This window comes from Zootoca vivipara, chromosome 3 (genome assembly GCF_963506605.1).
Source record: "Zootoca vivipara chromosome 3, rZooViv1.1, whole genome shotgun sequence".
Lineage (NCBI taxonomy): Eukaryota > Metazoa > Chordata > Lepidosauria > Squamata > Lacertidae > Zootoca > Zootoca vivipara.
The window spans coordinates 35,635,684-35,662,453 of NC_083278.1; the positions used below are offsets into that span (position 1 = coordinate 35,635,684).

At 40.6% G+C, this 26,770-nt stretch overlaps 1 protein-coding gene across 23 annotated transcripts in view; it reads left to right on the plus strand.

Annotated features, from left to right (window-relative positions):
- RIMS1 (regulating synaptic membrane exocytosis 1) overlaps positions 1-26,770 on the plus strand; it is a 225,102-nt gene that overhangs the window by 186,811 nt on the left and 11,521 nt on the right. For 9 of the 23 annotated variants that reach the window (XM_060272523.1, XM_060272525.1, XM_060272527.1 and 6 more), the window contains one exon: positions 11,979-12,214. The exons of 7 other annotated variants lie outside the window; for them this stretch is intronic. In XM_060272523.1, the coding sequence (XP_060128506.1) occupies positions 11,979-12,214 (236 nt within the window). Of the gene's footprint in view, positions 1-989; positions 1,134-11,978; positions 12,215-26,770 lie in introns of those variants that run through there. 7 more of the 23 variants (XM_060272539.1, XM_035109623.2, XM_060272524.1 and 4 more) reach the window with 2 other exon arrangements.

Consider the following 26,770-nt stretch of genomic DNA (forward strand, 5'->3'; position numbering starts at 1 on the left):
AGACCTGTATTCAAGCCAGATGCTCTGCCATTGAGCTAAGGCCCTTCCCTTACACACTAAGGTTTCATATGCATCAATCATGTGAAAGTGGAGTGTAATTCATAGTCTGGGACTGCTTAAGTGATTATAAGATCAAAGGGTATATTTCGTTCCTTTTATAAACCTAATAAAAGTGTTAAAGAGTTTCCTTGCATTATTCTTCTTCAGGATAGGAAAGAGGTTGAATAAGTATTGAATGTAAGTTGTAATACAGAATGGACATTTCACTTTCCCCTGCTTTATTTCATTTAAAAAAAATAGAACATTTTGTATATTTAATTACTTCTTGAGGTTTTTACATTTCATTCAAGAAATATGTGACTCACATAAAATCATTTTAAAACAATAGTCCTGCAAAGATCAGGTGTTCATTATAGTTACTGAGTTATAATTTTTAAATGGTTTTAGTTCATTAATTCCTAGCAGACTCATCTAACTTTGCAATCTCAAAAGTTCATATCTGTAAGGACAGCAAAGTTAGCACAGCTGATAGTGAGCTATTAACTTCAAAAAAACCCCACATACAAAGCAACCAGCGACTTCAGATTTGTGAATCTTGGTCTGCTTCTGAGAAATAAAAGCACGCTTGAATTGTCCCTGTTCAACAGGACAGGCTGAATGGCTTAATTGAAAGGTTCTTGTTCAGTTAATTGTTAAAGGTGAAGAACATTGCACGACAATAATAAATCAGTTCTCATAAAATGAAGCCCTGAAACAGAAAATAATTGCCTTCTTAGAATTAGCCAGCTGGAGTCTATGTTCTTGTTTAATTTGCATTTGGGTTGTTTGTTTTTTTTAAATCCAAAGTTGGTTGTTTCTTTTTTCTTGCTTGCTTTGTAGTGCTCTAAAATCATGTGTGAATGTAGAGCCAGTGCCTTTAGTTCCTTATTTTTATTTTGAGTTATTTACATTTTAATTTTGCATGCTTGCATGTTTTGACTATGGAAAAGGTCAAAGTCCTTAGAGAGCTGCAAAAGTGATGGCAAAAAAGAAAGAAGGATATCATGGGAATTAGATGGCGAGACGGGGCACAGAGGAAAAAAAATGAATATGGAAGAAAAGAAAAGGAGAAGGCATACTGTTGCTGATGTGAGGTAAAAGGTGGCTTCCTTCCCTTGTACATTTATTCCCACAATCCCCATCCTTGCTATTTTAATTATAGGAGTATTTAATACTTTAGATGTCCTAGCCTATGACATGATAGGTTATTATCTCAAATAAGAGCAAGGAGAAGAGATCTTCATTGTGTGATGTGTCCTGGTTTTCCTCCTGGCTAACAATTTTGAATTCATAGTGGACACTTTCAGTTACAATTACATCTAGGTATCCTAAATTTCAGGAGAAAATTATACAAGGTCATGAGAGACATAAACGTAAGTCTTATCCACACAGAAAGGTTAGCTGCTCTTTCACTGTTCCATCTATATTGTTTTGCAAGTGTCATTCCCACATTTTAGCTTAATAAAAAGTATAATCTGAACTACTTTGGAAAGTAAAACTATGTTAACATAAACCTTTTTAGCGATTGAAATGAATGTTCATTTTTCTTGAGCCCAAATAGTAGCAGCTAGTCATTCCCCCCTTATCCTTCCTGTGGCCACTGAGTGTATTCAGATGATCCTTTTGCTCCCCTCATGTTTTGCCTTTGGGAGTTATAGCGCAATTGATTCCTGCAGAACTGTATTATTATTTTTTGAAAAGGTCCATTCTCTTTCCTTCAAATACCATCTTATAATGGAAAAATTCAGAAGTAACTGATTCCAAGCCAGTGAAGCAAGCCCCACAGAGTGGAGGTTGTAATCCTATGATACAACAAGGCTGGTATTGGTGTCACTTGGGTTAAGAGCAGGCATCCCCAAACTTCGGCCCTCCAGATGTTTTGGACTACAATTCCCATCTTCCCCGACCACTGGTCCTGTTAGCTAGGGATCATGGGAGTTGTAGGCCAAAACATCTGGATGGCCGCAGTTTGGGGATGCCTGGTTAAGAGGGACAGAAGAAAGTTCATTGCATACGGCAAATTAAAAGTAAAACATATTCATCGCCATATTTTGATTTGGCAAGTTCTGTGAGCACAATGCCCTGGTACTCCTGGCATCTAGTGTATAATCTCCCTCACACTTGTTCTCTCCCCCCCCCTTTCCTAGAATGGTGGTGGGTTTTTCCCCATTCCTTATTGTTATATAAACAGGGCCTGTAAAAAAAAAACAAGAACACCCAGTGCATTAATAGACAGTGTTTACATTCAGTTTAGTGGTGAATTGTCTACTTTAAACTCAGCACACAGCAGCAGCAGCCTTAGTACTTAGTACCCTGCACCCAGTTTCCTGGGAGTAAGACCTACTACCGTAAACTAGGTGAAACTTACTTCTGAGTAGACAAGTTTAGGACTGCACTGTAGGATGCTGCTTCTCTGTCTTTTCATCAGGTGACTGATTTTAGAGAATAGATATTATTGCAAGGATACAGATGAGCTGGTTCAGAAATTAAGTTCGTATTTTTTTTAATGAATGATCCCAGGATATTTCCTTGCACGTACATGCATAATTTGCAACATGGCTGGTTGAGATTAATGACCAGCGTCAGATGCTGTTATTGTCACTAGGAAAAATGCTAGAATTCCATTGCATTCTTTAAAAAAATTACAAGAAAATTATGAGTGTAGACTTGGGAGGCCCTGACATACCGGTAGTTTGCAGGAGAGAGAGAGGGCGGGGATGTAATCTGGTAACCATCCTCTTAGAAAGGGGTAGCTTTGGGCCCTAGGCTGGAGGAAACCTAGGACTCAGCTAAGCAGCTGCAAATGAAACATTTTAAGTGTGTTGTAAAGTGCATTACACAAATGTGACACTGGGTGGCAATGGTGAGCTATGGCAAATCCAATATATTTTTCAAAAGGTTTTTAAAAAATGCATTTTCACAACTTTTTAAATATGTGTCTAGATTCCACCCTAGTAGCAAATCTCTGGCTTGCTTTCAGCCTAACTGCCAGCCCCAGTAGCAGGGGGATTTTACCTGTACACCCATTGTGACTTCCCACCCCTTTTAAGCCAAACACAATTTTTCTGTACACTTTGGGGGTCCAGGGGGATCCTTTCCCCCATTCCCATGCACAGTGCATTTACATGCAGGACAACGCATTCAGAAACTTGAGTACTTGGTGCTCTTAATCTTGTTTGGAAACTGAAGGCATGAAAACAGCTGGGAAATGCAGCGTCCTTCTACAGGCATTTTGCTGCTGCCCAAGTTTTGTTCTCCTAAAACTAAACAAAGGAATGCTTAGGGTAATTTACTTTGGGGTTCACCTTCTGTTTAAGGTCAGCAAGAGAATTTGCAGTGAATGTTGCCTAGATATTCAGGCTTGCTTTTGAGACATAAAAGGATGACTTAGCTCTGGTTATCACAAAGCATGTGTCAGGCAGGCTGCAAATTTTTTCATGGCTCATCATCAAATTCTGCCTTTGCATCTCATTAGAGATGTGCATAAATTGGGATTTTACTATGCACTCTTTCTTACTAACAAGGAACTGTTAGGCTTCCCATATTGCAGACTTTTCTTTTGCCTCATCTTCATACAAATGGATTTTCCCCACCAGTAATTAAAGCGGAAAGTGCATTTCTAAAAGCACTACAATGTGTAGCTTAAATAGTACTCACTATCTAGAGATGATTGCAGTAGCAGTTTGTGGTGGGGAGAGAGGAGGCACTATTTTAGCTTTCCAGCAGGTAGGTCACTGTTGCTTAATGGGATGGAGAGATGTGAGGCAAGGCGATGAGGAGGCTGGCACAGTGCAAAGGCAATCGTGGAGCCAATCTGGTACTCCTGCTGACGTGTTTGCACGTTCCCCCTCCTATTAAGCAACCGCGACACACCTGCTGAGAAGCTAACAAACCTGCTCCACCCTACCTGGTGAGCCAGTTCTGCATTATTGTCAACAATTTTTTGATTTCTTTAAAAATGTAGAACTACATTCTACTCAGAATAGAGCCATTTATATAAATGGCATAGTTCAGGGATTTCTGAATTAGTTCCGTGAGCATCATTCAACTTAACTAATTAATCCCAAGCATTGCATAAAGGCTTGCATTATGAAGACAATTGACAATTAACAATTAACATTTCTCGAAGCTGCAAGGCATGTGCTGCTGGATATCTTACAAAAATTGCCTTCCCACAGCAACTTCCCAGCAAATTTACCGTACTTAAGTGTTTGGGTTCCAAAAGGACAACTGAGCAAACAGTGTGTTACATTTTTTGCTTCCGGTGCAGATGTGGATCAAGCCTCTCTGAATATTCTAGCTGTACACCTGAGGCTTGAGGTTGCTCACAAAGCGCCCACCACCACCTCCCCCCGTTCCCTCTCACAAAAGTGCCATCATTCAGTAGTACAATGCCTGTTTTGTATGTGAAAAGCCCCAGGTTTAATTCCTGGCCTGGGAAATAGAAAGCTGCTGCCAGCCAGTGTAGACCATGTGGAGCTTCATGGCAATGGTATGGGTTGGTATAAGCCAGCTTCAATGCTCCTAACTTACCTCCAGGGCTTTTTTCTCTGTGGAAATGGAGCGGACCGTGTTTGTTTTCCGCTGGGGATTTCGGGACTTGTAGTCACAGTCCTTGGTGCGAAAAGATACACTGTTTGGGTGTGAGAGCCCTTGCTGCCTCAAACTTGTTTTGCCCAAAGATAAGTTCTGAGAAGTGGGTAGCTTACTGGGTTATGGAGGACTGTCCTGCCCACAGCACACTTTGCGTGGGGCTCCTTGTCTGTGTTGAGTGCCTCTGCTCAGACACTTACGATACCATTAATAATAATGCAGTGCAATAATGCATTGCAGGAGATTGCATCTAGTCAGATGACCCTTTGGATCCTTTCTAACTCTACAATTCTATGATTCCACATGTGAAGCCAACAAGTTCATCATCATCATCATCATATTGTCTTAGAACAGCAGCAGGTTGTTCATCATCATTTGGCATCTACCAAGTTCATTGCTATGAATGTAGGTCACCAGCTCAGAATATGCCATACGTATTTGGTACACTGGTCCATGGTGCTGATCTCAAGTTGCTCACTATGTCCCTAGACCAACAAGACTGAGCACCTACTAATGAGAAGATTTTATTATTAGACAACCAACACTTGAATTGTTAGAGTTGTAGACATGAATGCAAAGGCAAGTGTTGGAATCGACAGACGGCTAGCTTTTGTGAATCATATCACATTTAGTCTACTGAAGCATCCAGTTTGGTTTTACATCATAGTTACTCTCTAAGACAATGCATGTTTACTCAGATATAGCTTCTGCTGACTTGAATGGGGCTTATCACCAAGCATATTTGCAGAGAACCGCAACCTTGCCTGACTGATTATTTGTCCTAGCTCCAGAGTTTTTGTGCTGCTGACAGAATGGCCAACTGTAGATGATCTGAGGTAGCACTTCAGTGTGGCACACTTTGAATAACAGTGGGTAGTTTATTTTTAGAAATATTATGTTCCTCATTAAAGGGAAGTGATTATCTTTTCCTTTCGTCCAGGAGTGTTACATACTCTCAAGTTATTAGCATTCATGAGCAATCTCCTTGTAAAGAACTCCATAGGGGCTCAGAATTAGTATGTGATTCTGTATTTGACAGAGAAGGCAGAAGCATTCCAACTAGCTCTGGCACAAGTCAGCGTGATTCTGTCTAAAGACTAGAGTCATTAAACCCTATATATTGACAGCAAGGAAGATCCTGGATTATTAAAATGCTGCTGATTCCTTACTATATGGAATAGGAGTTGGCCTGCTACTGAACAAAGATTTCTCTTGCTAAAAGATGAACACTCCTGAAAAAGTGCACTAAAATTTACTATTTCAGAGGCGATTGTGACTACGTTGATTACGGAGTAAGATGTATTTTCATAGAGTACATAGGTGAGTTTCTGTAGAAAGCAGCTGATAAGTATCTATGAAATTGTTTAATTACATTTACTTTCAGTTTTGTGATCATTTTATGTACAACTCCACAGAGTCAAAAAATGGTTACAAACTATGACATTAATTAAATCAAATTGATGCAATCATCAATATGATTATGCTTGTGTGTGTGTGTGTGTGTGTGTGTGTGTGTATGATTGACCTTCATTTCTAAATGTGACCTTGGTAATTTCAAAGTGATTTAATTATATTGTTTTTGCATGTTGCCTAATTTTAATACCATTTAATGATTAGAGAATGCCCTTTTAATTTGTTCCAATTAATTGGGTTCACACTACTGAAGTGAAGCATTAAGAAAATGGTAGTGACGTTTAACTTGAAAATCAGTGCTTTCATATAAAATGTTGGCATCTAGGATCCAAAGCACCGTGGGGTGGGGGGCTTTCATCTTTTCTGTCTAATGGCAGCCCCTCTCCCCTCCCTGAAAAGCCTCCAGGGAATTTTTGAGACCTTGGATTATTAAATCACTAGTCCAGGGAATTATGGATTAGAGAAGGGAATAGAGTTTTTCGTTGTGTGAAAACTCACTTGCGGAAAGTGCCACTGGATTTGGGTGTGTGTCTTCTGCTGAGAGGGACATGGCCTCCAAGCAGGACAAAAATCCATGAGGCAGAATTTGAAGATCTATTTTAGACTGTTTCAAGGGCTTGGGCCTTCCCAGTGGGAGTTTTTATCTTTCATTTTTGAACTTCAGATGCCCATAAGATTTCACAAACAACTTTCAAGAGTCTTCTGATTTTCAGTCATTTGCAGTGTGGCATGAGAGGCTGCTTTAGAAAGTTCCAAGAAACAAAAATTCAATTCTAATGCAGAGAGCTTGTTTAAGTAGGAACAAGGAATTATATGTAACCAACAGCACTGTCATCTCTTTTTCTTGGAGTGGCAGATTCCTATGACGTATCAAAAACTTTATTTTTAAAGTCCATCTTTTCAAAAATGGCTCCTGGGATCCTAGGAAATGTAGTTTCCTAGGACACCTTACTATTATCATTGTAAGCTTGGTGCGCTACATGTGTCAGGAGTCATTGTGCTTATGTCATCCCTCCCAAAACAAAAACACCTCTATGGGGCTTTGATGTGTTCCTTGTGCGCAACCTCTTCATGTTCCCCTTAAATGAGGATTTTTTCTGTTAATTGTTATCTCAGTGCTTTTCGTTTCAAAATAAATCACTACAGTTGAAATTATACTGGGATAAAACAGCATGAAGTAACATTATTTCTTCAGAATCATCTAATTTTACCTGCAGTCCACCAATAATGACAGTTCTGCATCCCTATTTATTTCAAGATTTCACAGCATGTCCATATAAGCCAATTTTGCCTGATACACATATTTTTTGGAAGCAATTTCCCCTATTACAATTATTTTATATGTTGCTCCATTTATATATGGCACTAATATATGCATTTTTATTTCCCTTAATATACATGACTTTGTACACATTATTTGGCTGGAGAACTGCAACACAAAACTGGGGGGAGAGTGAATTTCAAAGAACGCCTGTTTTTCAATTCAATTGGAAGCATTCAATTCAATTGGAAAATGTGGATGAGATAGGCTAGCATTAAAGTAGAAACAGAATGAACCCCCACCCCCCACCCCAAATCCCTAGTTGTATATACCGTAGACACTTTGAATTGAGCGGAATTTATACCTGGCAATATGCAGGTCCTCCCATTCCATTTACTTAGAAAATAAAGGTTGCAATACTATACACGTGTAGAAGTAAGCCATACTGATCTTAGTAGGGCCTTCTTATGGGCAGATATATGTGGTACTAATGGCTATAGATGTTGGATGTTCTGATCCGTTATAATTTCATCTAGTGGAATTATCCCTTTAGCAAAGTGGGACAGTTCCTTGGGGTGTTCAGATTTATGTACGCAAGATGAAATAAGATGTTCTCAGTGAAACTGTCCTTGGTTTCAAACAGTCATTTCATTAGAGAAATAAAATGACATTGTCATTGCTAATGCATACTAATTTTGTTTACTTACTGAAAAATCTGGCAGAGATATGAGGGGTGGGGGTGGGATTAAGGTTAGATAATATTTCAGAGCTGTACAGTTGCCATTCACATACCAGTTAAATGAAGGAATCTGGACATTAAACTGATGATTTCACCCCCTCCGAGCTAATTCTGCTTATCCCAGCAAAGTGTGCTTTGAATAGCCCCCTGTATTTTGTCTTAAGCAAGAGGCGCAGCTGTGTGATCAGCATACAGATGTTCATTGTCTTTGTATGACCTCACACTGCAGCCCTATCATACACACTTTAAATGGGTTGGATGAAGAAGCTGGTTTCCTGAGGTCCACTGCAGTTGAGTCCCAAGGAAACACTGAGCAAGTAAGCAGACTTTTCCATCTTCCTGCCAAGAATGTGTGAAACTACTCAGTGGCAGTTTCATGAATGCTCGAGTCCCACAGAAATGACACCCCAGTGTCAAAAACATAATTCAGCATTTAATTTAACAGTCTGCAGGTCTTGATCTGCCTTCCAGTCTGATTCAACCCAAGCCCTGCAATCACAGTGCTTAACCACTAACTCACCTTGGTGAGATATGAGATGTTGGGAAGCTCGTTGATGCTGAACCCAGACAAGATAGCTGTGGTGATAATTGGCAGCTACTGTGACCTCAAAGGGATAGAGACATCCATAAGAGGGGATATTTCAGCCTTCCCTGATGCTTCAGGTGTGCAGCCTCAAACTATTTTGATTCATCACTGTACCTGGAAGCTGTTTCCTATGGTTAATAGTCTCACTTTTCACTAGCTGTCTGGTGAAAAGGCTGCAATCGTTTTTGTTTCAGCCGGACTTAGTACCCATCATTCATGTCTTTCTAACCTCAAGGCCAGATTATTGTAACACATTTTATGTGGCAACTCTTCCTCCGGATGGAGATGAGTCTCTATGACACTTCACTTCAGAGTTGCAGCATTAAAAAGTGTTTTGCTTTGACCAAACCCCTGCATAACCCACAGAGTAAATGCCTCACAGCCTATTTGTCATCTGCAAATGTTTTTTTACTGTACCATCTGACTGGCCTGGTATGTTTGTACTATAAAGTGAGACATATTCATAGTGACTGCCCCACAGCTCTTAGGCTTCCTGCTCTTGGAGACATGCTTGCCAAAGCTTAAACACAAACATGTTCTCTGAGTGCTGTAAGCCATGTTAATTGTGGGTTGGCATTTAATGGGCAGAGTTATGCAGATGGGGCATAGTGAATCCTGACCCTGTATCTGAGTGTTTTAATAAGCAATTTGCAAACAATTCTATATACAAATGCCAATTCAGGTCTCCCCTTGCTCAGACTTGTATAGCTAAAATTACACGATCCATGCACAAGGGAGAGATATCAGCAAAAATATCTGCAAGAGAAATCTTATCAGCCGAGAGGAGTGATGGTTGATTGAACAGCTTCATAATAACTCAGTGGAATGGAATGTTGAAAGGCCAAGAAGGAACAACTTGGGGGCAGGGATAGAAAGGGTACAGAGGAAATGTCTGGAAGGGTCACTTATTGATTCACCCAATTTTAAAATGTCCCCAGGGATAGAAGTGGGAGCTACCCATAGAAATCAATGGAGAAATGCAGGATTTTAATGTTACTGGGATTGGACACCAGTGTGTCAACTCCACCCCCTAATAAAATCAAAAGGTAGTGGCAAAGAGAAGAATTCATGCTCTTTCTAATTCAGCGAATCATAGGCACACACAAACTACACAGCCACTGCTGATGCTAATTCCAAAGCAACTGCACTTCACTGTCCTGATATTGCAGGTTGGAAGAGGCTGTAACTGAAAGAGAGTAACAGATGGCAGCCTTGCAGTCTAGTTCACACAGAATACTGCAGGTCAGTCTCTGTTTGGTAAACCAGAGCCTTGCAATGTGGTCCAGAGGTATTGCAGGATGAAGGTTATGTTGAGGTTGAGATAGAAGATTATACCAATCCTCTTCTGGCAACCATTGCTTTTGTTCCCACATTGTGTGTTGGGCTCAGAGAGTAGTAATAACTAACCTCACAGTGTAGTTAACTCTCTCACTCCATTCTAAGTCATACAGTAGTTGCAGCATCTCCGAGGCTCAGGACCCAGTGCGACCAATCCAGTTGCACTCTCCTAAATTTGCCTCTGGTTAGAGGCCTGTGCTGAAAGAGCTGCTTTCTCTCTGCAGCCCTGCTGTTATAGTGAGACTACTTGTGTTACCCTCTCAGAGTTCCTCCCAGGCCAAACAGTTGTTGGCATCCATCTGTTTCAAGAGGCAGTGGAGACAGGCTTCTGGGGGCCCAAACCACTGGCAAATCACAATGCCTGCTGTGGCCGCAGAGACTGGAAACTCATAACTGCAGCCTCCTGCCTTGTTTTTGCTGCATTAGCCGCACCAAAATAATGTGCCTGGGACACAAGCTTGGGCAGTGCAGTCAATTTCATGCAGAAGTCACGCGCCATTGACTTGCATACAGATTGCAGTTGCAAATGTTCAGAAACTTCTAAAAAGCTACCAAAAATGCAGATGAAAGAAGACCCAAGTAAGAGCAGGACTTCTGGTCTTTAATGCTCACTACTTTGCCACAGACTCAAGTAGCATGTTTGTCAGGGATACATTTTATTGCAGGGCTCTACTTGTTTTATTTACCGTATATTCTGGCATATAAGATGACTGGGCGTATAAGACGACCCCCAACTTTTCCAGTTAAAATATAGAGTTTGGGATACAGTGGTACCTCTACTTACGAATTTAATGCATTCCGAACCCCAATTCGTAAGTCGAAAAAAATTGTAAGTCGAATCCCATAGGAATACATTGGGAGAAAAAATTCGTAAGTTGAAGCAACCCTATTTAAAAATTCGTAAGTAGAAAAAATCCTATCTAAACCGCATCCAAGATGGCGGACGGAGCTCCGTTCGTAAGTAGAAACATTCGTAAGTAAAGTTATTCGTAAGTAGAGGTACCACTGTATACTCGCCATATAAGAAATACGACCCAGCGTATAAGACGACCCCCGACTTTTGAGAAGATTTTCCTGGGTTAAAAAGTAGTCTTATACGCAGGAATATACAGTAATTTTGCTTTTAGCGTTATTGCCAGTTTCAAGCTGTAAATGCGGAATGAATGAGAAATCCAAATAAAATTATCTACACACACACACACACACACACACACACACACTGCTTTTGGCATGAGAAATTCTACAGGAAATAAGAACATATTAATTATACTCCCGCTGCTTCCCACCAGCCCAGCTATCTTGGGCAAGCTTATGCTATGAAGCACAAAAGCTTTGCTGAGGGAAAAACGGAACAACACATACTTTATATATTTAATGATGACTTAATGCAGGTTACTTTTTGTGGTTTTTGTTTTGAAAATCATAAATAGATCAACTAATCTTTTGTAAATAGATCACCATGTGCTGTGAAACCTCAGTTTTTCATCAGAACCATTTACATCAATGAGGAATATTTACCCTGTTACATTACATTTTATAGCAAGGCTTGTTTTGATCAGAATATATATCGAGTGGGTACATGTCTTTGTTCTTTTATTTTCTATGACCATAAGTATATTTTTGTGTAAATCCTAGGAAAGTGATTATTACTTAGATTGCATTCTAGTATCCTTCATTTTGAATGGGTAAAATTCCATCGATTCTTAAAGCCCTAGCAAGTGCACTAGCATTCAAATTCTGTGACCGAACACAGAACAGAGTTAAAATGAGAAGTTGGAAGTCAAACATCAATTTCAATTAGGAACAGGGGGGGCATGAATTTCAGGAATTAGAATACAGTTGTGTACTTGGGTATCAAATAATTTGAAAGTATACTTAGCAATATTTTCTATTGGGGAAAGAGTCAGTTTTACTATGATGTGTTGGGTTCTTTTTTTAGATTTAAAGATCTTGTTATAAAGACAAGCATAATTCAAATGTACATGTATGTTTTTACTTTGTAAATATAGTACGTTTACTCCTAAAATGCAAGGCAGACGGATGGGGACTTCAGGGAGAATCATCACAAAGAGCACAAGTGTGAGTGGAGAGGTGTATAAGCTGGAACATAACGATGGGAGTCAATCAGACACTGCAGTTGGTACGGTTGGAACAGGTGGGAAGAAAAGACGGTCCAGCCTTAGTGCCAAAGTGGTTGCCATGGTATCTCGAAGAAGCAGAAGCACATCCCAGCTTAGCCAAACAGGTGAGTGGAGTATGGACAGTAAGAACGTGGCTCTGTGTACATGTGAAACGAGATTAGTGTTTAGATGTCCAGAAAAAAACTGTTTCCAGGTGTGGAAGGCTTTTTGTGTGTGCTATCAGAGAAACACGATAGCAGGGACAGACAAGGTGGTGCCCTCCAAGATGTTATTGGACTACACCTGGCCAGTAACACCTGGAGTGCACCATATTGGCTTCTCCTGTGTTGTGGGATAAATGTTACAACACTAGGTTCTGTCACCTGTAATCTGTAATCATGACCTAAAAGAAGCCAGTCACAACACCTACACAATTTTAAATGCATCATATTGTAATGGGTTAAAGCAGCAGAAGAAAGATATAGATTTTGAGATTAACTAATGCTGACTCCTTTCTTTATTTGCCCCCCTTTAAAACCCTGAAAAATAGGCTTAGTGAAGTGAGTTAATTAGAGTGTGGCATGATGCTACATTACATGCTTTTAATGGCCCTGTTCTTTCTTGTTGCTTTAGAAATCTTAAAAGCCTAATCTCTGTAGCCTAAAGCAGAGCTACTTAAGAGGGAATGAAGAGAGATGTTGGCTCACAGGTTCTGTTAAAATCAGTGAGGGGGCTTACCCTTTATTCTGACAAGAGCAGGCATCCTTAAATGGCTTTACCAGTAAATAGTTGATGTAAGAGTAGATCTCAGACTTACAACTGTGGTTCAATCTCTTGATCAAGATACTCACAATCTGCAGGTATGTCAGATGTTTCTGATTTGTGTCATCCATTTTTTGCTTTCCTCATTTCATTTTTAAGCGCCAGGCCACCCACTCCATCCCCCTTTCCTGGCATCAGTAGGATTAAATGAAATTAAGTTGTTTAATACTATGTAGTGCCTTATGCACCTGTGATTTTCAAATAAACCTGCCAGATAAATTTTGATTTCATAAATCAAAATTTATTAGATTTCATAAGAAACTTCTGAGTTAGTGTTTTGGTATACCAAGAGTCATTTTATTTGGAACACTCAGTGATACTGCAGAATTACCCCTAGATGATTTGGGACACTGGTTACATCTTGAAATGTCTTCTTAACTGTGACAATAGAGGTTAGTAGGAATGTTTCTGTGGCCTGTCAAAAAATTAAGCGTTTCCATATGGGATCATATCTGTAAGCAAAGTAAACCACATTTCTGCTGTTCCGAATTAACGGCTGAGATGAAAGGCACTGAATTCATGTTCCCAAATATTTGTAGTGGCAGAGCCAGGCTTCATCTTGCAAAATGGTTGTTACGTTGAGCTTGCAAAAGGAGGAAGTCTCACATTAAAGTGCCATCAAGGAATATTTGTATGCTCAAATACTACTGCTAATGAGGACATTGGAGACTCACCTTAGACACTGTAGTACCCTTGCATATCTTAATCCAAAACCTATGCACTTGGATCTCTAGCAACCCCATATATATTTGTGCATGCCCCCCCCCCCGCACACGTAAAAATACTTGCAGCCTAGTTTCTGAAGCAAACATTTCCATTATTATTGCTCTTTCTACATTCCCTCACCATGCTAGGCTGATATATGAGGAATAAAGACATAGTGCTGTTTTAACCTGCACACTTATGTGGATAAGAATGCATGTCCAACCAAAGTTTTAAACTATATACTGTATCATTTTATAATTATTATAACGATAGAGGTTGTAGCGTGCATAAAAAAAATGTATTGTATGATACTGGAGACAGGATAATATGTGTCAAGAAAAGTCATGCGTCTTTAACTGATTTTGGTACACATTTCAATTTATTGTTGCATTAATAACAATGAAAAACTGCAGTGGTATACATGTTTGGAAGCAAGTTGAAACCCACTGGGCTTGCCTGTAAGTGAGTTGGAAATAAGACAGGCAAATGAGCTAAGCACCATCCAGTTTTCTTTCTAAGAAGTCACACTGTTAGCTTTATTATAAATAATGTGTTTGTGCCATTTCCTATAGAAAGATCATTTCATATAGTTTCCTATAGTTTCTCCAGTGAAGCTGTACAACTCTTATTTTGCCCTTTGTACAAAATGAGGTATTGGTGTGTGCGTGTTTCCCTCTGAAATCACTTCACAGCTACAAACACACACACATATTCATGCCTGGGGTCGGTGGGCAGTGGGGGATTCTCATCACAAAACAGAATCTTAGTACAAAGTGATAACAGATTCCTTCCACTCAAGGGGAGAAATGAACTGTTTCCTTCGGACACTATATTTGGAAGACAGCACTAAACACAAACTTGTGAGGCTTGTTCGGGAACAGCAAACAGATCGTAGCATCATTTGGTGCAACGCTGATGAGCATTTGAGGACAAGATGCTACGAATGGCAGAAGTGCTTTTAAATTCTGCACAGGGCTTTCCAATGGCAGATCCCAAACACAAGTGCAATTCTGTTGGTGGGGGGTCTCCATTTTTTTCAAAGAAGAAGAAATCGTGGGTACAGTTTGCTGTTGGTATTACAATGCTGGAGAACTATCCCTGGAGATCACAGTTTCAACCCAGTTTCCTATGGTTTATGTAAAAGAAAGAAAGAAAGGAGAGCACATAAAACAGGGAACAGAAGCAAGTAACTTTGTGCTTACAGAGCCTTACCACATTGTTCGGATTTTTCTACTTTGCCCAATCTACATTTGAGCCACCTAAAGTAAAAAAAAATTGAATTGCCTGTGCAAGTCAGGTATTTCAGAATTCTTCTTGAGGAAGAGATTGCTTCTCTCGTACATGTGGTTTTCTTGCCTCCCAACCAATGAATTTAGAATGTGACATGGAAGCTTTCAATACAGTGTTCGGTTTCAACGTAATTCATGTGTATATTCTGTGAAGTTTTAGGAATTTGCAGCTACTGAAGATGTCGCATGCCAAGTCACTCAGGGGTTTTAGAATGGTGAATTATTATTAAATAATGGGGCCAGTCCTGTTTTATTCTAATACCACTCAGATAATACTAGAAGGAATTTGAAAATAATTAGCTTTTTTCAGTTACCTGGATGTCACGGAATGCTTGTAATCCTTTTAACAGGACTAATTATGTGACCAGGGATTATTTGGAGCAAAAGATTAGTGGATTTTAAGGATTTACTTCAGTAACTGAAACGACTTGATCTAAAACACATCTCAAGTATATTTATGAATCCCTGTAACATAATTGGATTTTGCTACAAGTAAGGTTGCAGTCTTGTATGTTGCTGTGGAATTTACTTCAATGGGATTTAAACGGACTGTCTGCAGGATTTTAAAGATTCTGTCTCAAGCTGTATTTTTGAAGGTTTCTTCTATTCCGAATTATTTTAAACTTGGTTTGCATTTTTGCATACATGTTGAAAGAACAGACCGCCTTTTCTGTATGCGTGGAAACCCCCTTCACATTATGAATAACCGACAGAGTTTGAGTGCTAACTGCAATTTAAAATACTGCTGCCTTCACTCTCTCTCAGAAAATATAGCCATCTGGCATGAATAGTTATTAATCCAGAAGAAGGATGGGGCACTCAGTCCACTGAAGCCAGGCTTCTACTGGCATTCCCAGACCATATTGCCTTTCTTTGGTCAGGACAGTACGTGGGAGAAGTGGCTTGCATGCACCCAAAATGACTTCTCATATTTCTTTTCCCCAACAGCTGCTCCTCACACTGCATTCAATGAATTTGATAAACACTGTCCTGAGTTTTGGGATTGGCTTATGCAATCCATTTAAGCTGCTACTTAAAGAATGGGACTCAGTGTATGCACGTGAATGCTGAATTCTTTGTATATCCTGGCCAGTGTCTGGATCTTCAAATATTATCAAACTGATGAGTTGACTTTTCTGAGACCACAAGTACAACATTGCCAAAATACGACCCTTGAATGTAACCAAATCCAACGTATAAGCACAGAGGCCCCCACTGATTTCACTGGGAACTCCTGACACTCATTGTGACTCTTCTTTTTTCACCACATAAGACTTTGAAAATGCTAACCAGGTGTAGTCAGTGCTGGAAGCAGCTTACGGATACCTTTCTCAGTCAACTGTTCTTTGAAAAGGAAGGAACGCTGGTTTCATGCATTTTTTCACCACATAAGACTTTGAAAATGCTAACCAGGTGTAGTCAGTGCTGGAAGCAGCTTACGGATACCTTTCTCAGTCAACTGTTCTTTGAAAAGGAAGGAACGCTGGTTTCATGCTGGTATTTTTAGAGAGACAGCTAGGACCTTGGGAATTACATAAAGTGTGCATGCATGAGGAAGTAAACCCATATGCTGTTAAAAATATTCCTAAAAGATCATTGCAGGTGTCTGTTGCAAAGACTAGACATTGCGATGTGGAGTGATTTCTTCCCTTGTGCCTATTTAATGCAGGAGTCTAGAAATATTTATAGCTAGAGACAGGGAGCGGAGGAAATATTAATAACACTGAACAAGGAGGGAGCTGGATAACTGGCAGTGTTTTTGAGCGGGGGATAAATTTGGTTACTTTGACTTCAATCAATAACTTCACTATGACCCCTCAGGCCCTAATGCTCTGTGTGCCACAAATATGCTGCTTATGTGAAGCAGCAGCATTAAATAATTGAATTTATTGGAACAGGTTCACAAATAAATTATGTCAGGTGAGCCTTAAATTTTCAGGCTGCAACTCAGTTGCTTTGCGATGGAGGGCCAGTGCTATGTTGAAATGTGCCCATTCTTGGTGTAATGGCACACATATGGTACAATTTTAACAACTTGTCAATTTTTAAAATACTGCATAGTGTGTGTGTGTGTGTGTGTGTGTGTGTGTGTGTGTGTGTGTGTGTTCATGTGAATGTACGTGGATTTATGGTGCGGGGAGAGGGTAAGGCAGAAGAAGCAAAAAGCTTATCCTTACCTCTCTGTATTCTCCCCCTTCTCTGCCACTCCCCTTGCCCTCCAGTGGGTGTCTTATCTTTGGTTGGAACACTGTTCTGGAGGTAGCATGTACTTTTGGGGGGATGCAAGTAACTTGTAATTTTTGGGGACTGTCAGCCAGGTACAAGTTGTTGATGAAGCACCTTCAGGTGGATGAGTGACTCAAGTTGTTGATGAAGCACCTTCAGGTGGATGAGTAATGAGAAAGCACACCCCAATCTCAGCATGCCAGGCTGAAGTGTGCAGGAGTGAATGGACCTTAGGGCAGGGTTCTCGGATGTAGTTGTATTGGCAGTTGGGTGGTGTTCATGCGGGAGGAAACCCATCCTCTTGGTTCTTTCATCCTTCCTGTAGCATGGGGACATGCCGCAGCTAGGAAGCTCCCACTGGCCAAAGTAAGTCTTACCCCAGCAAACATATGGTGAGAGGGGAGGGGACTGCAGTCCTCAGGTTTCCCCTGCAAATGTTTCCCTCTACCCTTGGCCACTTTCTTCCTGCTAGGTTCACTTCTGGTTTCAGAGTCTGGCTGGGAACATTTGAAAGGAGAAACACACTACCTCCCATTGGCCAGTGCCTCCCCTCCCAGCTCCTGCTTCGGCATTAAAAGGAAAGAAAAAACAGAGATGGGGCCCCATATTTCTGACATCCCTCTTGTCCCTGAATTAATCCAAGTATATGAGGCTGAAATGCACAACAGGCCCCTAAAAACGTTTCTTTTATTGTGCCTTACTAGTGATTTGTGCTCATCAATGCAGCGGCATAGCTAGCCGCTCAGGTGCTGGGTGCAGCATGCGCGTCCTGCAGCCAGGGGTGGGGCGAGCTGCTCATGGGGCGGGGTGTGCTGCATAGAGCCTCTCCACCGCCTCCGCCTCCGCTGTAGGACAGCTGAGGGAGAGGCGAAGGGCAGACGCAAGTCCCATGCTGCCCTTTCAGGCAGCATGGAGCCTGCAAGCACTCAAGCCACCACGTCACTCCCAGGAGAGATGCGTGGCTCAGGCATGCTGCAGGCCCCACTGTAAGTGCCGGCCCCCACGGTGTGGTGCCCAGTTCCAGCTGTGTTTCATTACGTTTGTTGACTGAACAAAAAAGTTACAAAAGCCCTTTTTAAAAAGTTTTTTTTAAAAAAACAACTCATATTTTTGTCATTTTGTCATCCCCCTCCCTCAGTGATGACACCCGGAGCGGCCCGCACCCGTCTTCCTCCGCCACTGCATCAATGTATGACAGTGACATGATTCTGCTTCCAATACTGCTTGCATCTCTATATGTTTCAGAGCAGTCCTACTGCTTTGGTTCCAATCGATGCCGGTCTTAATTTCCTGCGGTAATTCTGTGGCCTTTTATTTCACAAATGTTTTGGATTGTTTTTTTGTCCTGGTTTTGCTACGTGCTATAGTGCAATAGTGTTCCTCCAGATGGCAATAGTCCAAGGGCAGCGGGGAAAACATTGCAGAGCAACTGAATAAAGCAGAATGATGTGTGGATAATGCATTGTAAATCCATCGCTAATGTGCTATTATTATTGTGTCAATGATACGTTGCAGAACACACCCACACAAAAATTCCCAGTTTGGATGGGCGCAAAGCCTTTTAGAGAAAGGATGGTTTCCATATCTACGCATTATTCAAACAAATGGAAACACCTTTAAATCCTGCTCATCGCAATGGAGGAAAGTTAAGCACCTGTTTTGTTTTGTTTTGTTTTGTTTTGTGCTTAACTTTGGCTGAACCATGTTCTCTCTGTGTGTGTTTTCTCCCAGCCTTGCTATTTTTTACTTGTTGAGCAGCTGAGGTTATGAAACATCTATAAAATGGCACTTGGTCTAAAGAGGTTACCGAGAGCAAGAGCCACTTGGGACTGCAGAGCCATAAGCAGCCCTCCAGGGTTAGCATCATTATGCAATTCTCTTGGGCTGCGGGAGGAGGCGGAGGCTGAGAGGCTCTTTAAAAATAGTACTGCAAGACTGTACTCCTTTGCGTTTTCAGTCAACTGCTACAGAAAAAAAAAAGTCCTCTAAAAGATCACATGTATTCCCCACTGCCCAATGAACACTCTTACTTAATTCCTCTGGAGCACCATCCCTTTATCCTTGTTTCATAAATAGGATGGGTAGAGATTTACTGTTTACTGTGGCTCGCGTGGGCTCCCACTGCTGGTTTTCGAATCTATGGTCACATGGCATAGATTCATTGAATATTTCATTGAATACTGCCGTTTCATGTATTTCACCCCAAACCAGCTTCGATAAATAATCAGCATACTGCTAGTAGAGGTGGTTCTGTGCCTTGCTCCCATTCTATGGGGAGGGGACAATTTAAAGTTTACCACCTTTAAATCCCTGAGTGGTTTGGAACGAGGAGACCTGAAAGACTGTCTTCTCCTTTATGTACCTACCCAAAACCCTGCTTTGAGTGCAACCACTGAATGAAGTGAAGTGGGTGGACAACCTCCAGGGAGAGGCAGCCTTTTCGGTAGTGGCACCTCATTTAAGGAATAGCCTTCCCTGGGAGGCTTCCCTGGTGTCATTTTCAGTGGCAGGTGAGAACCTTTCTGGTGATCAAACCCTGTAAATAACTTAGGAAATCTGGGCCTCCATTTTTTAAAAATTAATAAATGGTATAGAGTTTGTTGTATTTATGTGGTCTACACACACACACACACACACTTTTAATTTTTAATTTTGTATTTCAGCTTTTTTTATTTAAAAAATATTGATCGTAAACCAAGCAGAGAACTTATATCTTAGGTGGTAGCATACAGATGCCATCTATATAGAATATGAATATATAAAATTGATATAAGCATACACAGAATGCAGTAAATATTATGAGTGTAACAAATAAAAATAATCATAGAGATATGAGAACTGTGACTTCATGGAGCTGTAGTGATGGCTTCCACTTTGTAGAACGTTGCCAAGTGAAGCAGGTCTGGCTATGTGGTTTTTCAGAAAGCATTTCTAATTGGCTAATGATGTTGGGAATTAGATAGGGAGAATATTTTAAAGCCTGACCTCTCACCAGTTTCTACCAACACCAACACCTAGAAAAGGACCTTTGATCTTTATGGGCAAGTCTTTGTGGTGCCTTTGGGTGTTCAAGTCTCAAGCCATTTGGGGCTTTAAAGGTAAGCAACAGCACTTTGAATTGTGCTTTGAAATGGACTGTGAAGCAGTTTCAAGGCAGGCAAGATGTGTTTCCTAGGGACTGTCCCATCTAGTTGTAGCCTAGCATCTGATAATCTAGATTAGCAGTAATTTCTGGTATACTTTGAAAGGCAGCCGCTCACATCATTCAGAGGTAGTAATTAATCTGGAGGGTCCCAGGGCATGGATAATTGGGCCCCACAATCTCTAACCAGAAAGAGCTAACCTTGGATGTGCTAGTCTTGGATAGTGGAATAAGCTTCATGCCTCAGAGGCTACTTGGGCCAGTGAGAAATCAGCACTCCCAGGTTGTGAACGCGATCCTTTAGCGAGGAGTGCAATACTATCCAGAACAGCTGGAACACCACTGTCTTGGTCAGACAATCTTCTGTCAGGATTCATCTTCTGTTTATTAGCCCTCAACCATTTTGTTAGACACCAATTTGACACTTGCGTGGAGGGTAGTTATCCTGTTCTCATTCTTCCCAAAGCTTTCTGCAGACAAGATGACTATCAAGGTTTTTGTCAAGTTGGGGCAAAATATTTCATCCCTAATCTTCCCCGCCCCGCCCCGCCCCCTTTTAAGTTAGAACTACAATTACCTGCTAAAAGAAATAAGCATCCCAAATTGTAGCTTGGAATTGAATGGTAATACAGTTCAAAATATTGTATATTATGAATTATTACATGGATATGATTATGAAAATGCAGATTTGGAAACAAAAGGCACAGATTTTAGAGAGAATGAAATTTCAGCTGGTCAGCTCCCAACACTGAGGAAACCTGGGAAAATAGCTTTCATCTGATATATGGCTTGTTGTTAGGTCAAGAGTTCCAGTAAAACTTAACTTCCCCTGGGTGTAAGATAAGATGTCCCTGACTGCTTTTAGAGCACAGAATTATATGTAGATGCTTGATACATTTAGACCATTGGCCCATCAGTATTGTTTAAACTGACTGGAATCAATTCTTCAGTGCTTCAGAGTGTTATCTTTTCCAGTACTACCTGTGGGTGCCAAGGCTTGAGACCTTTGATGTTGATGCTGCCCATCAGGGTGAGTGGAAGCTACCAGTGGCTAGAGGCTACTTTCAGATGGAATAATTGAGATGATCAGCAGCAGAAAGTCAAATGGGTAGAGGAGACCATGTACTCATTGTTAATCTGCACATCACTCATATCTGTCCAGGAGCTATTTGATAGTGAACATTTTTACAGTCTTGGGAATACAGTAGTGTGCTAAAGTTAATGTTTGCTGCTTTTATTGACTCTATGGATGGAAAAATTTTTTTAAAAATCATGGGCAATGAATCTTGAGCCCAAAATTTTAATGATAAAGTTAAGGATTTCAGGGTTTTGTGTGTGTTTGGGTTTCCATAGTTTTTCTGATACTTCTTAAACCCCTCTGCAGCATTCTACAAAATGGAGAATTAGTTTGGTTTTTTTCATTCCAATGCCGTGTGTGTGTGTGTGTGTGTGTGTGTGTGTGTGTGTGTAAAGACTTGCGTCTGAAGCCACTTGATCATTCCATCTTGACAGTTCTTCATGCCAAGTGTTCTTTTCTGTTTAAGCAAAAGACTGTGCAGGAAGTCCAGACATTATTTACCACTCAGTTGCTTAAACAAAAGCTCATGTTTTAATTCCTTCTGAGGGCTTCCTAATATAGCTGGGATTTAACTTTGCTTATGCCTAAGAGGTAAGTCTGTATTCGTTCATTTTGCTTTGGAATATTTCAAAAGTTATGTTATATACAACCCTGCCGCTTCTCAAATGTATGGTAAGTGAAAACAGGATTGGTGTGCTGTGTTGATCTCAAGCCACAGACATGGTAAACTAACGGGGTTAGTAAAGTCATTGAATCTTGTGACAGTGAATCAGCTAAACTAAAATCGATCAAAATTAGAATCACATAGAAAGGTATGATGAACTAATTTTTGGATGGCTGATACACGTAGATGGCCAGTTGTGTATGTCGCATTTCCTGCTATGCAAAAAATGAATGCAAGTTTTTCAGAGGCATTAAAACGATACTTAGGCTATAACTGCATCTCTGTTTCATTGGTTTCTTCTCCCCACTTGATGTCATGATTCTTTACCATGTATGTGAACAAACCTTGAGTGAAGCATATGGTGCAATTTCTTTGTAAGCATGTCTTTAGTCTATGTTCCAAATTCTGAACTGCTCTTTCCCAAAAAATTGAAACATGCTTGTTTCAATTGAATTCAATTCAATGGTATCAATTGAATTCAATTCAATGGTATGAAACATACCATTGCATCTTTGTGCAAGAGCTTACTTTCAGTAGTCATTTGTTTTTGACCCACTTCATACATCACTATGGTAAAGTTACTATTGAGATACCATAGATTTGTATGTATGACCTTTTGACATACAGTATATGAAGCAGCAGGATATAAGCTATTACAACTTAGTTTACTGATTGCTCTCTAACAAAAAAGCCATGCATTGATTTATTTCCATGCCGTTCTAGTACCACAGTTCCCTATAATACTCACTGGCAACTATAGTTGGCCCATTTCCAATTTCATAATATTAACCTGTGCTAGTTTCATTCTTGAAGTTATCTGGAAAAAGGCATCATAACAGTTTATAAGCAGACAGTCTTTACATCTTTGCACAAAAGTCACTCTCTCTTTAGCTTTCCTTCTGTTCCTTTTTCTCTTAAGGGGCAGCAAAGAGAGGGAGAGGGGGAGGGAGGGAGAGAGAGGGAGAGGGAGAGAGAGAGAGAGAGAGAGAGAGAGAGAGAGAGAGAGAGAGAGAGAGAGAATGCCTGTAAAATATTTACACTTCTCTTTTACAACAACAACTTAGGGGTGCCATCTTAATTACCTCTGTCTAAATTGACCAGATATATTTTTCAAGCCCTTGCTGTTGTTAAATGGCCACATTCGCAGAGGTCCACAGGCACAATTCCATAGAGTTATGCAGAGTGAAGAATCCTGCTATATTTTGCTTCAAATAAAAAATTTAAAGGGATGGCATCAGTTAACCCCTCTTTCCTGCCCATAACCTCTGCTCGGGCAGACAGGGGTGGGTGTTCAGACATTCCAGTATGTCTTCCTCTTCCATTCCAGCTGCTGATTCCAGCTTCTAGAAAATGGAGAATTGGATTACCAATTCATAAAGTTCAATTTATTTACATTTCTCTACAGACCACACTATTTGGCACCTACATCTTCCCTCCTGAAACATCTCTGTTACATTTCTCTACTGCTCACCCCCACTTCCCCAGGTCTTGCTCACTTCCATACCACACACCTGCCCGCATTCCTCTTCCACACCGTGTTATTTTGCCTCCCTCTTAAGGAGGACTGCAGTTCAAAAGGATTGCAGTAATGAAAAGGCACCTTTCACATTTCTAGTCCCCTCATATTCTGAAAAATAAGGATGGTGCCTCAGAAAACAAATGTGTCATGGCAGTCTGATGGGGATGAAAAGTTTTAAAAAATTGTTCTCTGGGATCTTAAAACGGGGCCAACCGTAGTAGAGTTAGAAGCAGTTGTGGGCCATGAGGTGCAGTGGAAAGCAGGAAATCATCACCAGCAGTGAACTTGCAATCAAGAGGAAGGAGAGAGCATGCTGGAAGTAGCCATGCCAGGGGGCAACTCACAAAGCACTGTGCAGTTATGCTGCTAGGTAGGAGAACCAGGAGTCATTCTTTCCACACTGTCAAGAACTGGAACAGTTTTTAAAGCTTAATTTACCTGGGGTCATTGGAGGCCAACGAACACACAAGATGGCTTTTTTGTTGCAGCAAACCTAACAATGCAATTCCATTCGTGTTTGCTCAGGGGGGGGGGGGGGGGGTTGGGGAAATGGGCATAGGATTGTAGCCTAAGGGAGGAAACCTAACCTGGCTGTAGAGATGGCTGTGTACCTTAAGAACATAAGAACAACCCTGGTAGACGAAGCCTGGCATCCTGTTCTCACAGTGACCAACTCAATGCCCATGGAAACAAGAGGGGCCTGAGTTCAGCAGCAGCAGCAGCAGCAGCAAACTTGCCACTTGTGAGTCCAAGCAACTGGTATTTACTAGCATTGGCAGTGGGGTTGAACATCACCATCCTAAGTGGCCCAAGAGCTTCTGCACCAGCAGAGATGGAGGTATGCTAGTGAGGTGGTGCTTACCCCATCAGAAATGCCTCAGCATACCAGTGGAAAGCATAGATGTACCACCAGTGGCTCGGAGGGGAACAGGGTGTGTAGGGGCAGGTATGGATAAAGCCCAAACCTAAAGCCTCTTCACTTCCCCAACACACCCACAGAAACAGAACAGCTCTGTGCCAGCCTTGGGACTGTGTAGTTAATGCCTTCCCATTGAAGTACATGGGGGGGGGAGAAAAGACTGAACCCCGCACACTTCCCACCTCATCCACAGATGCACAGCGGAGCAATGGATGCTCTGCAAGCAGATCTGCAAGTTTCACACACACACACACACACACACACACACACACACACACACACACACACACAACATTTTAAGTTTTGTGTTCTGTTTGTGTTGATGGAATTGATCTGCAATGTGTGTTTTAATTTACAAATGTATTAAGGACTTGGGTATCTCTCTCAAGGTATGTTTTTAATGTGAAGACAAAATCGTTAAGCAGTGCAAGGTTCTGAAAGCTTCCTATGAAATGCTCGCATTCCATGCTGAATTAGCAATTAGGCAATTTCGCTCTTGTTTTCAGTTGTAAATGTTCAGTTGATTGAAGAACGTAACATATTAAATGGCTACATATGTCATTCTAAGTGGTATAGTATTCAGTATATCATTTTGAAAATTAGGTGAACAATGTGTATCTTTGTATATGAAACGGCAACGTGCAATATGCTCAAGAGAGTAATGTTCAGCCCGTCTTGCATGATAATTTTTCTACTAAAAGGTATGATTGTATAGCCAAAAAAATGCTTACACAACCCTATTGTTAAACTTCACATATATGTGGACCACTGACCTATACATATTGCAGTGGGGTGATTTTAAATTAGACAGAAAGGCCTCTGCTTTTTGCAATATTTCCTGAACACACGCAAATGGCACCATTCATCTGAAATCATATTTTATGTAACTGTTAATTGTAACATGTGTCTAACATCTATGAAAAATTACCATGGGAGAATGTGCATTGGAGCCATTTCATCCTTTTCTTTCAAAGATGCATAATTTTCTAATTTCTTCAACAGTGTTTCTTCCATGTTCATAGCTTTTACTTGCATCCATGAGAGTTCCTTGGCCTCAGTGATCCTCATTGTTTATTAAAGGGACCTAACCCTTAATTAAGACCCAATGACCAGTTCCAATTCTGGTGACCCACTGGTAGGACCTGACTGGCTGTGCAGTGTGTGTATGCATGCTGATCCCAGGAATATTTTTAAGATGCCAGGAGCAGAGGAGGGAGCACAAGATGCCCAGGATATGATTAGTGTTCCTGCTTTCCAGGTGTGTTTTTACATTTGCTAATTTAATAGTCATATAATAATGTAACAACTATCTCATTGGTATCTGAAGAAGTGTGCATGCACACGAAAGCTCATACCAAAATAAAAACTTAGTTGGTCTTTAAGGTGCTACTGAAGGAATTTTTTTTATTTTACTTCGATCCAGACCAACACGGCTACCTACCTGTAACCAGAACTATCTCATTCAATATTGTTGAAATGAGATTATCACAATTATACATAGATTTGGTGTTGCTTTTTAAAAAAAGAAGAAGTAGTAATTGATCAAAGTAAATAAAATATGCTGCTTCCAGAATATCAATCAGTCTTGACAACTGTGCCATCAAAAGAACCAACCTGGATCAGAATAAAAGCCCATGTAGTCCAGCATCCTGTTCTCACAGTGGCCAACCAGACGCCAATGGGGAAGAAGCAGAATCAGATTGCATCACCACTCTCCCCACCTGTGATTCTTAGTGTTTTTTGCCTGATCATCCATGTATGTGTGTCAGCCTTTCCCCCATCTATGCCATTGTGTGTGTACACTGAAATAATTCATAGGCAGATGATTCATTTTATAGCCCATATACCATACAATCCAGAGATTAACCATTTACAGGAAACTGAAGGACTTAGCTTTATTTAAATGGAATAATGCTGCTTCAAAAAACTAGAATAACATTGTGGACATCATGTAGCTTGTTGGTGAAATAGTGGTAAAATTAGAGGTTTAGGAGAGAGAAATTGTTTAGCCATAATCTCATTTAAATCCTGAATTCTACATACATGGATTAGATCTGCAAATTATATCTATCTATCTATCTATCTATCTATATCTATCTATCTATCTATCTATCTAGCATATTTCTCTCTCTCTCTCTCTCTCTCTGTGTGTGTGTGTGTGTGTGTGTAAAATTTATGGATATAGTTGTAGTTTCTTTTAGACTCTTGTATTTACAATTTAATTGGCATGCAGAAGTACTGAGGTGAAAAGCACGGCTCACCTCAGCTCTTTGAAGCAGTTATAGCATTTTACAACAGTAATATGGTCGCCACAAAG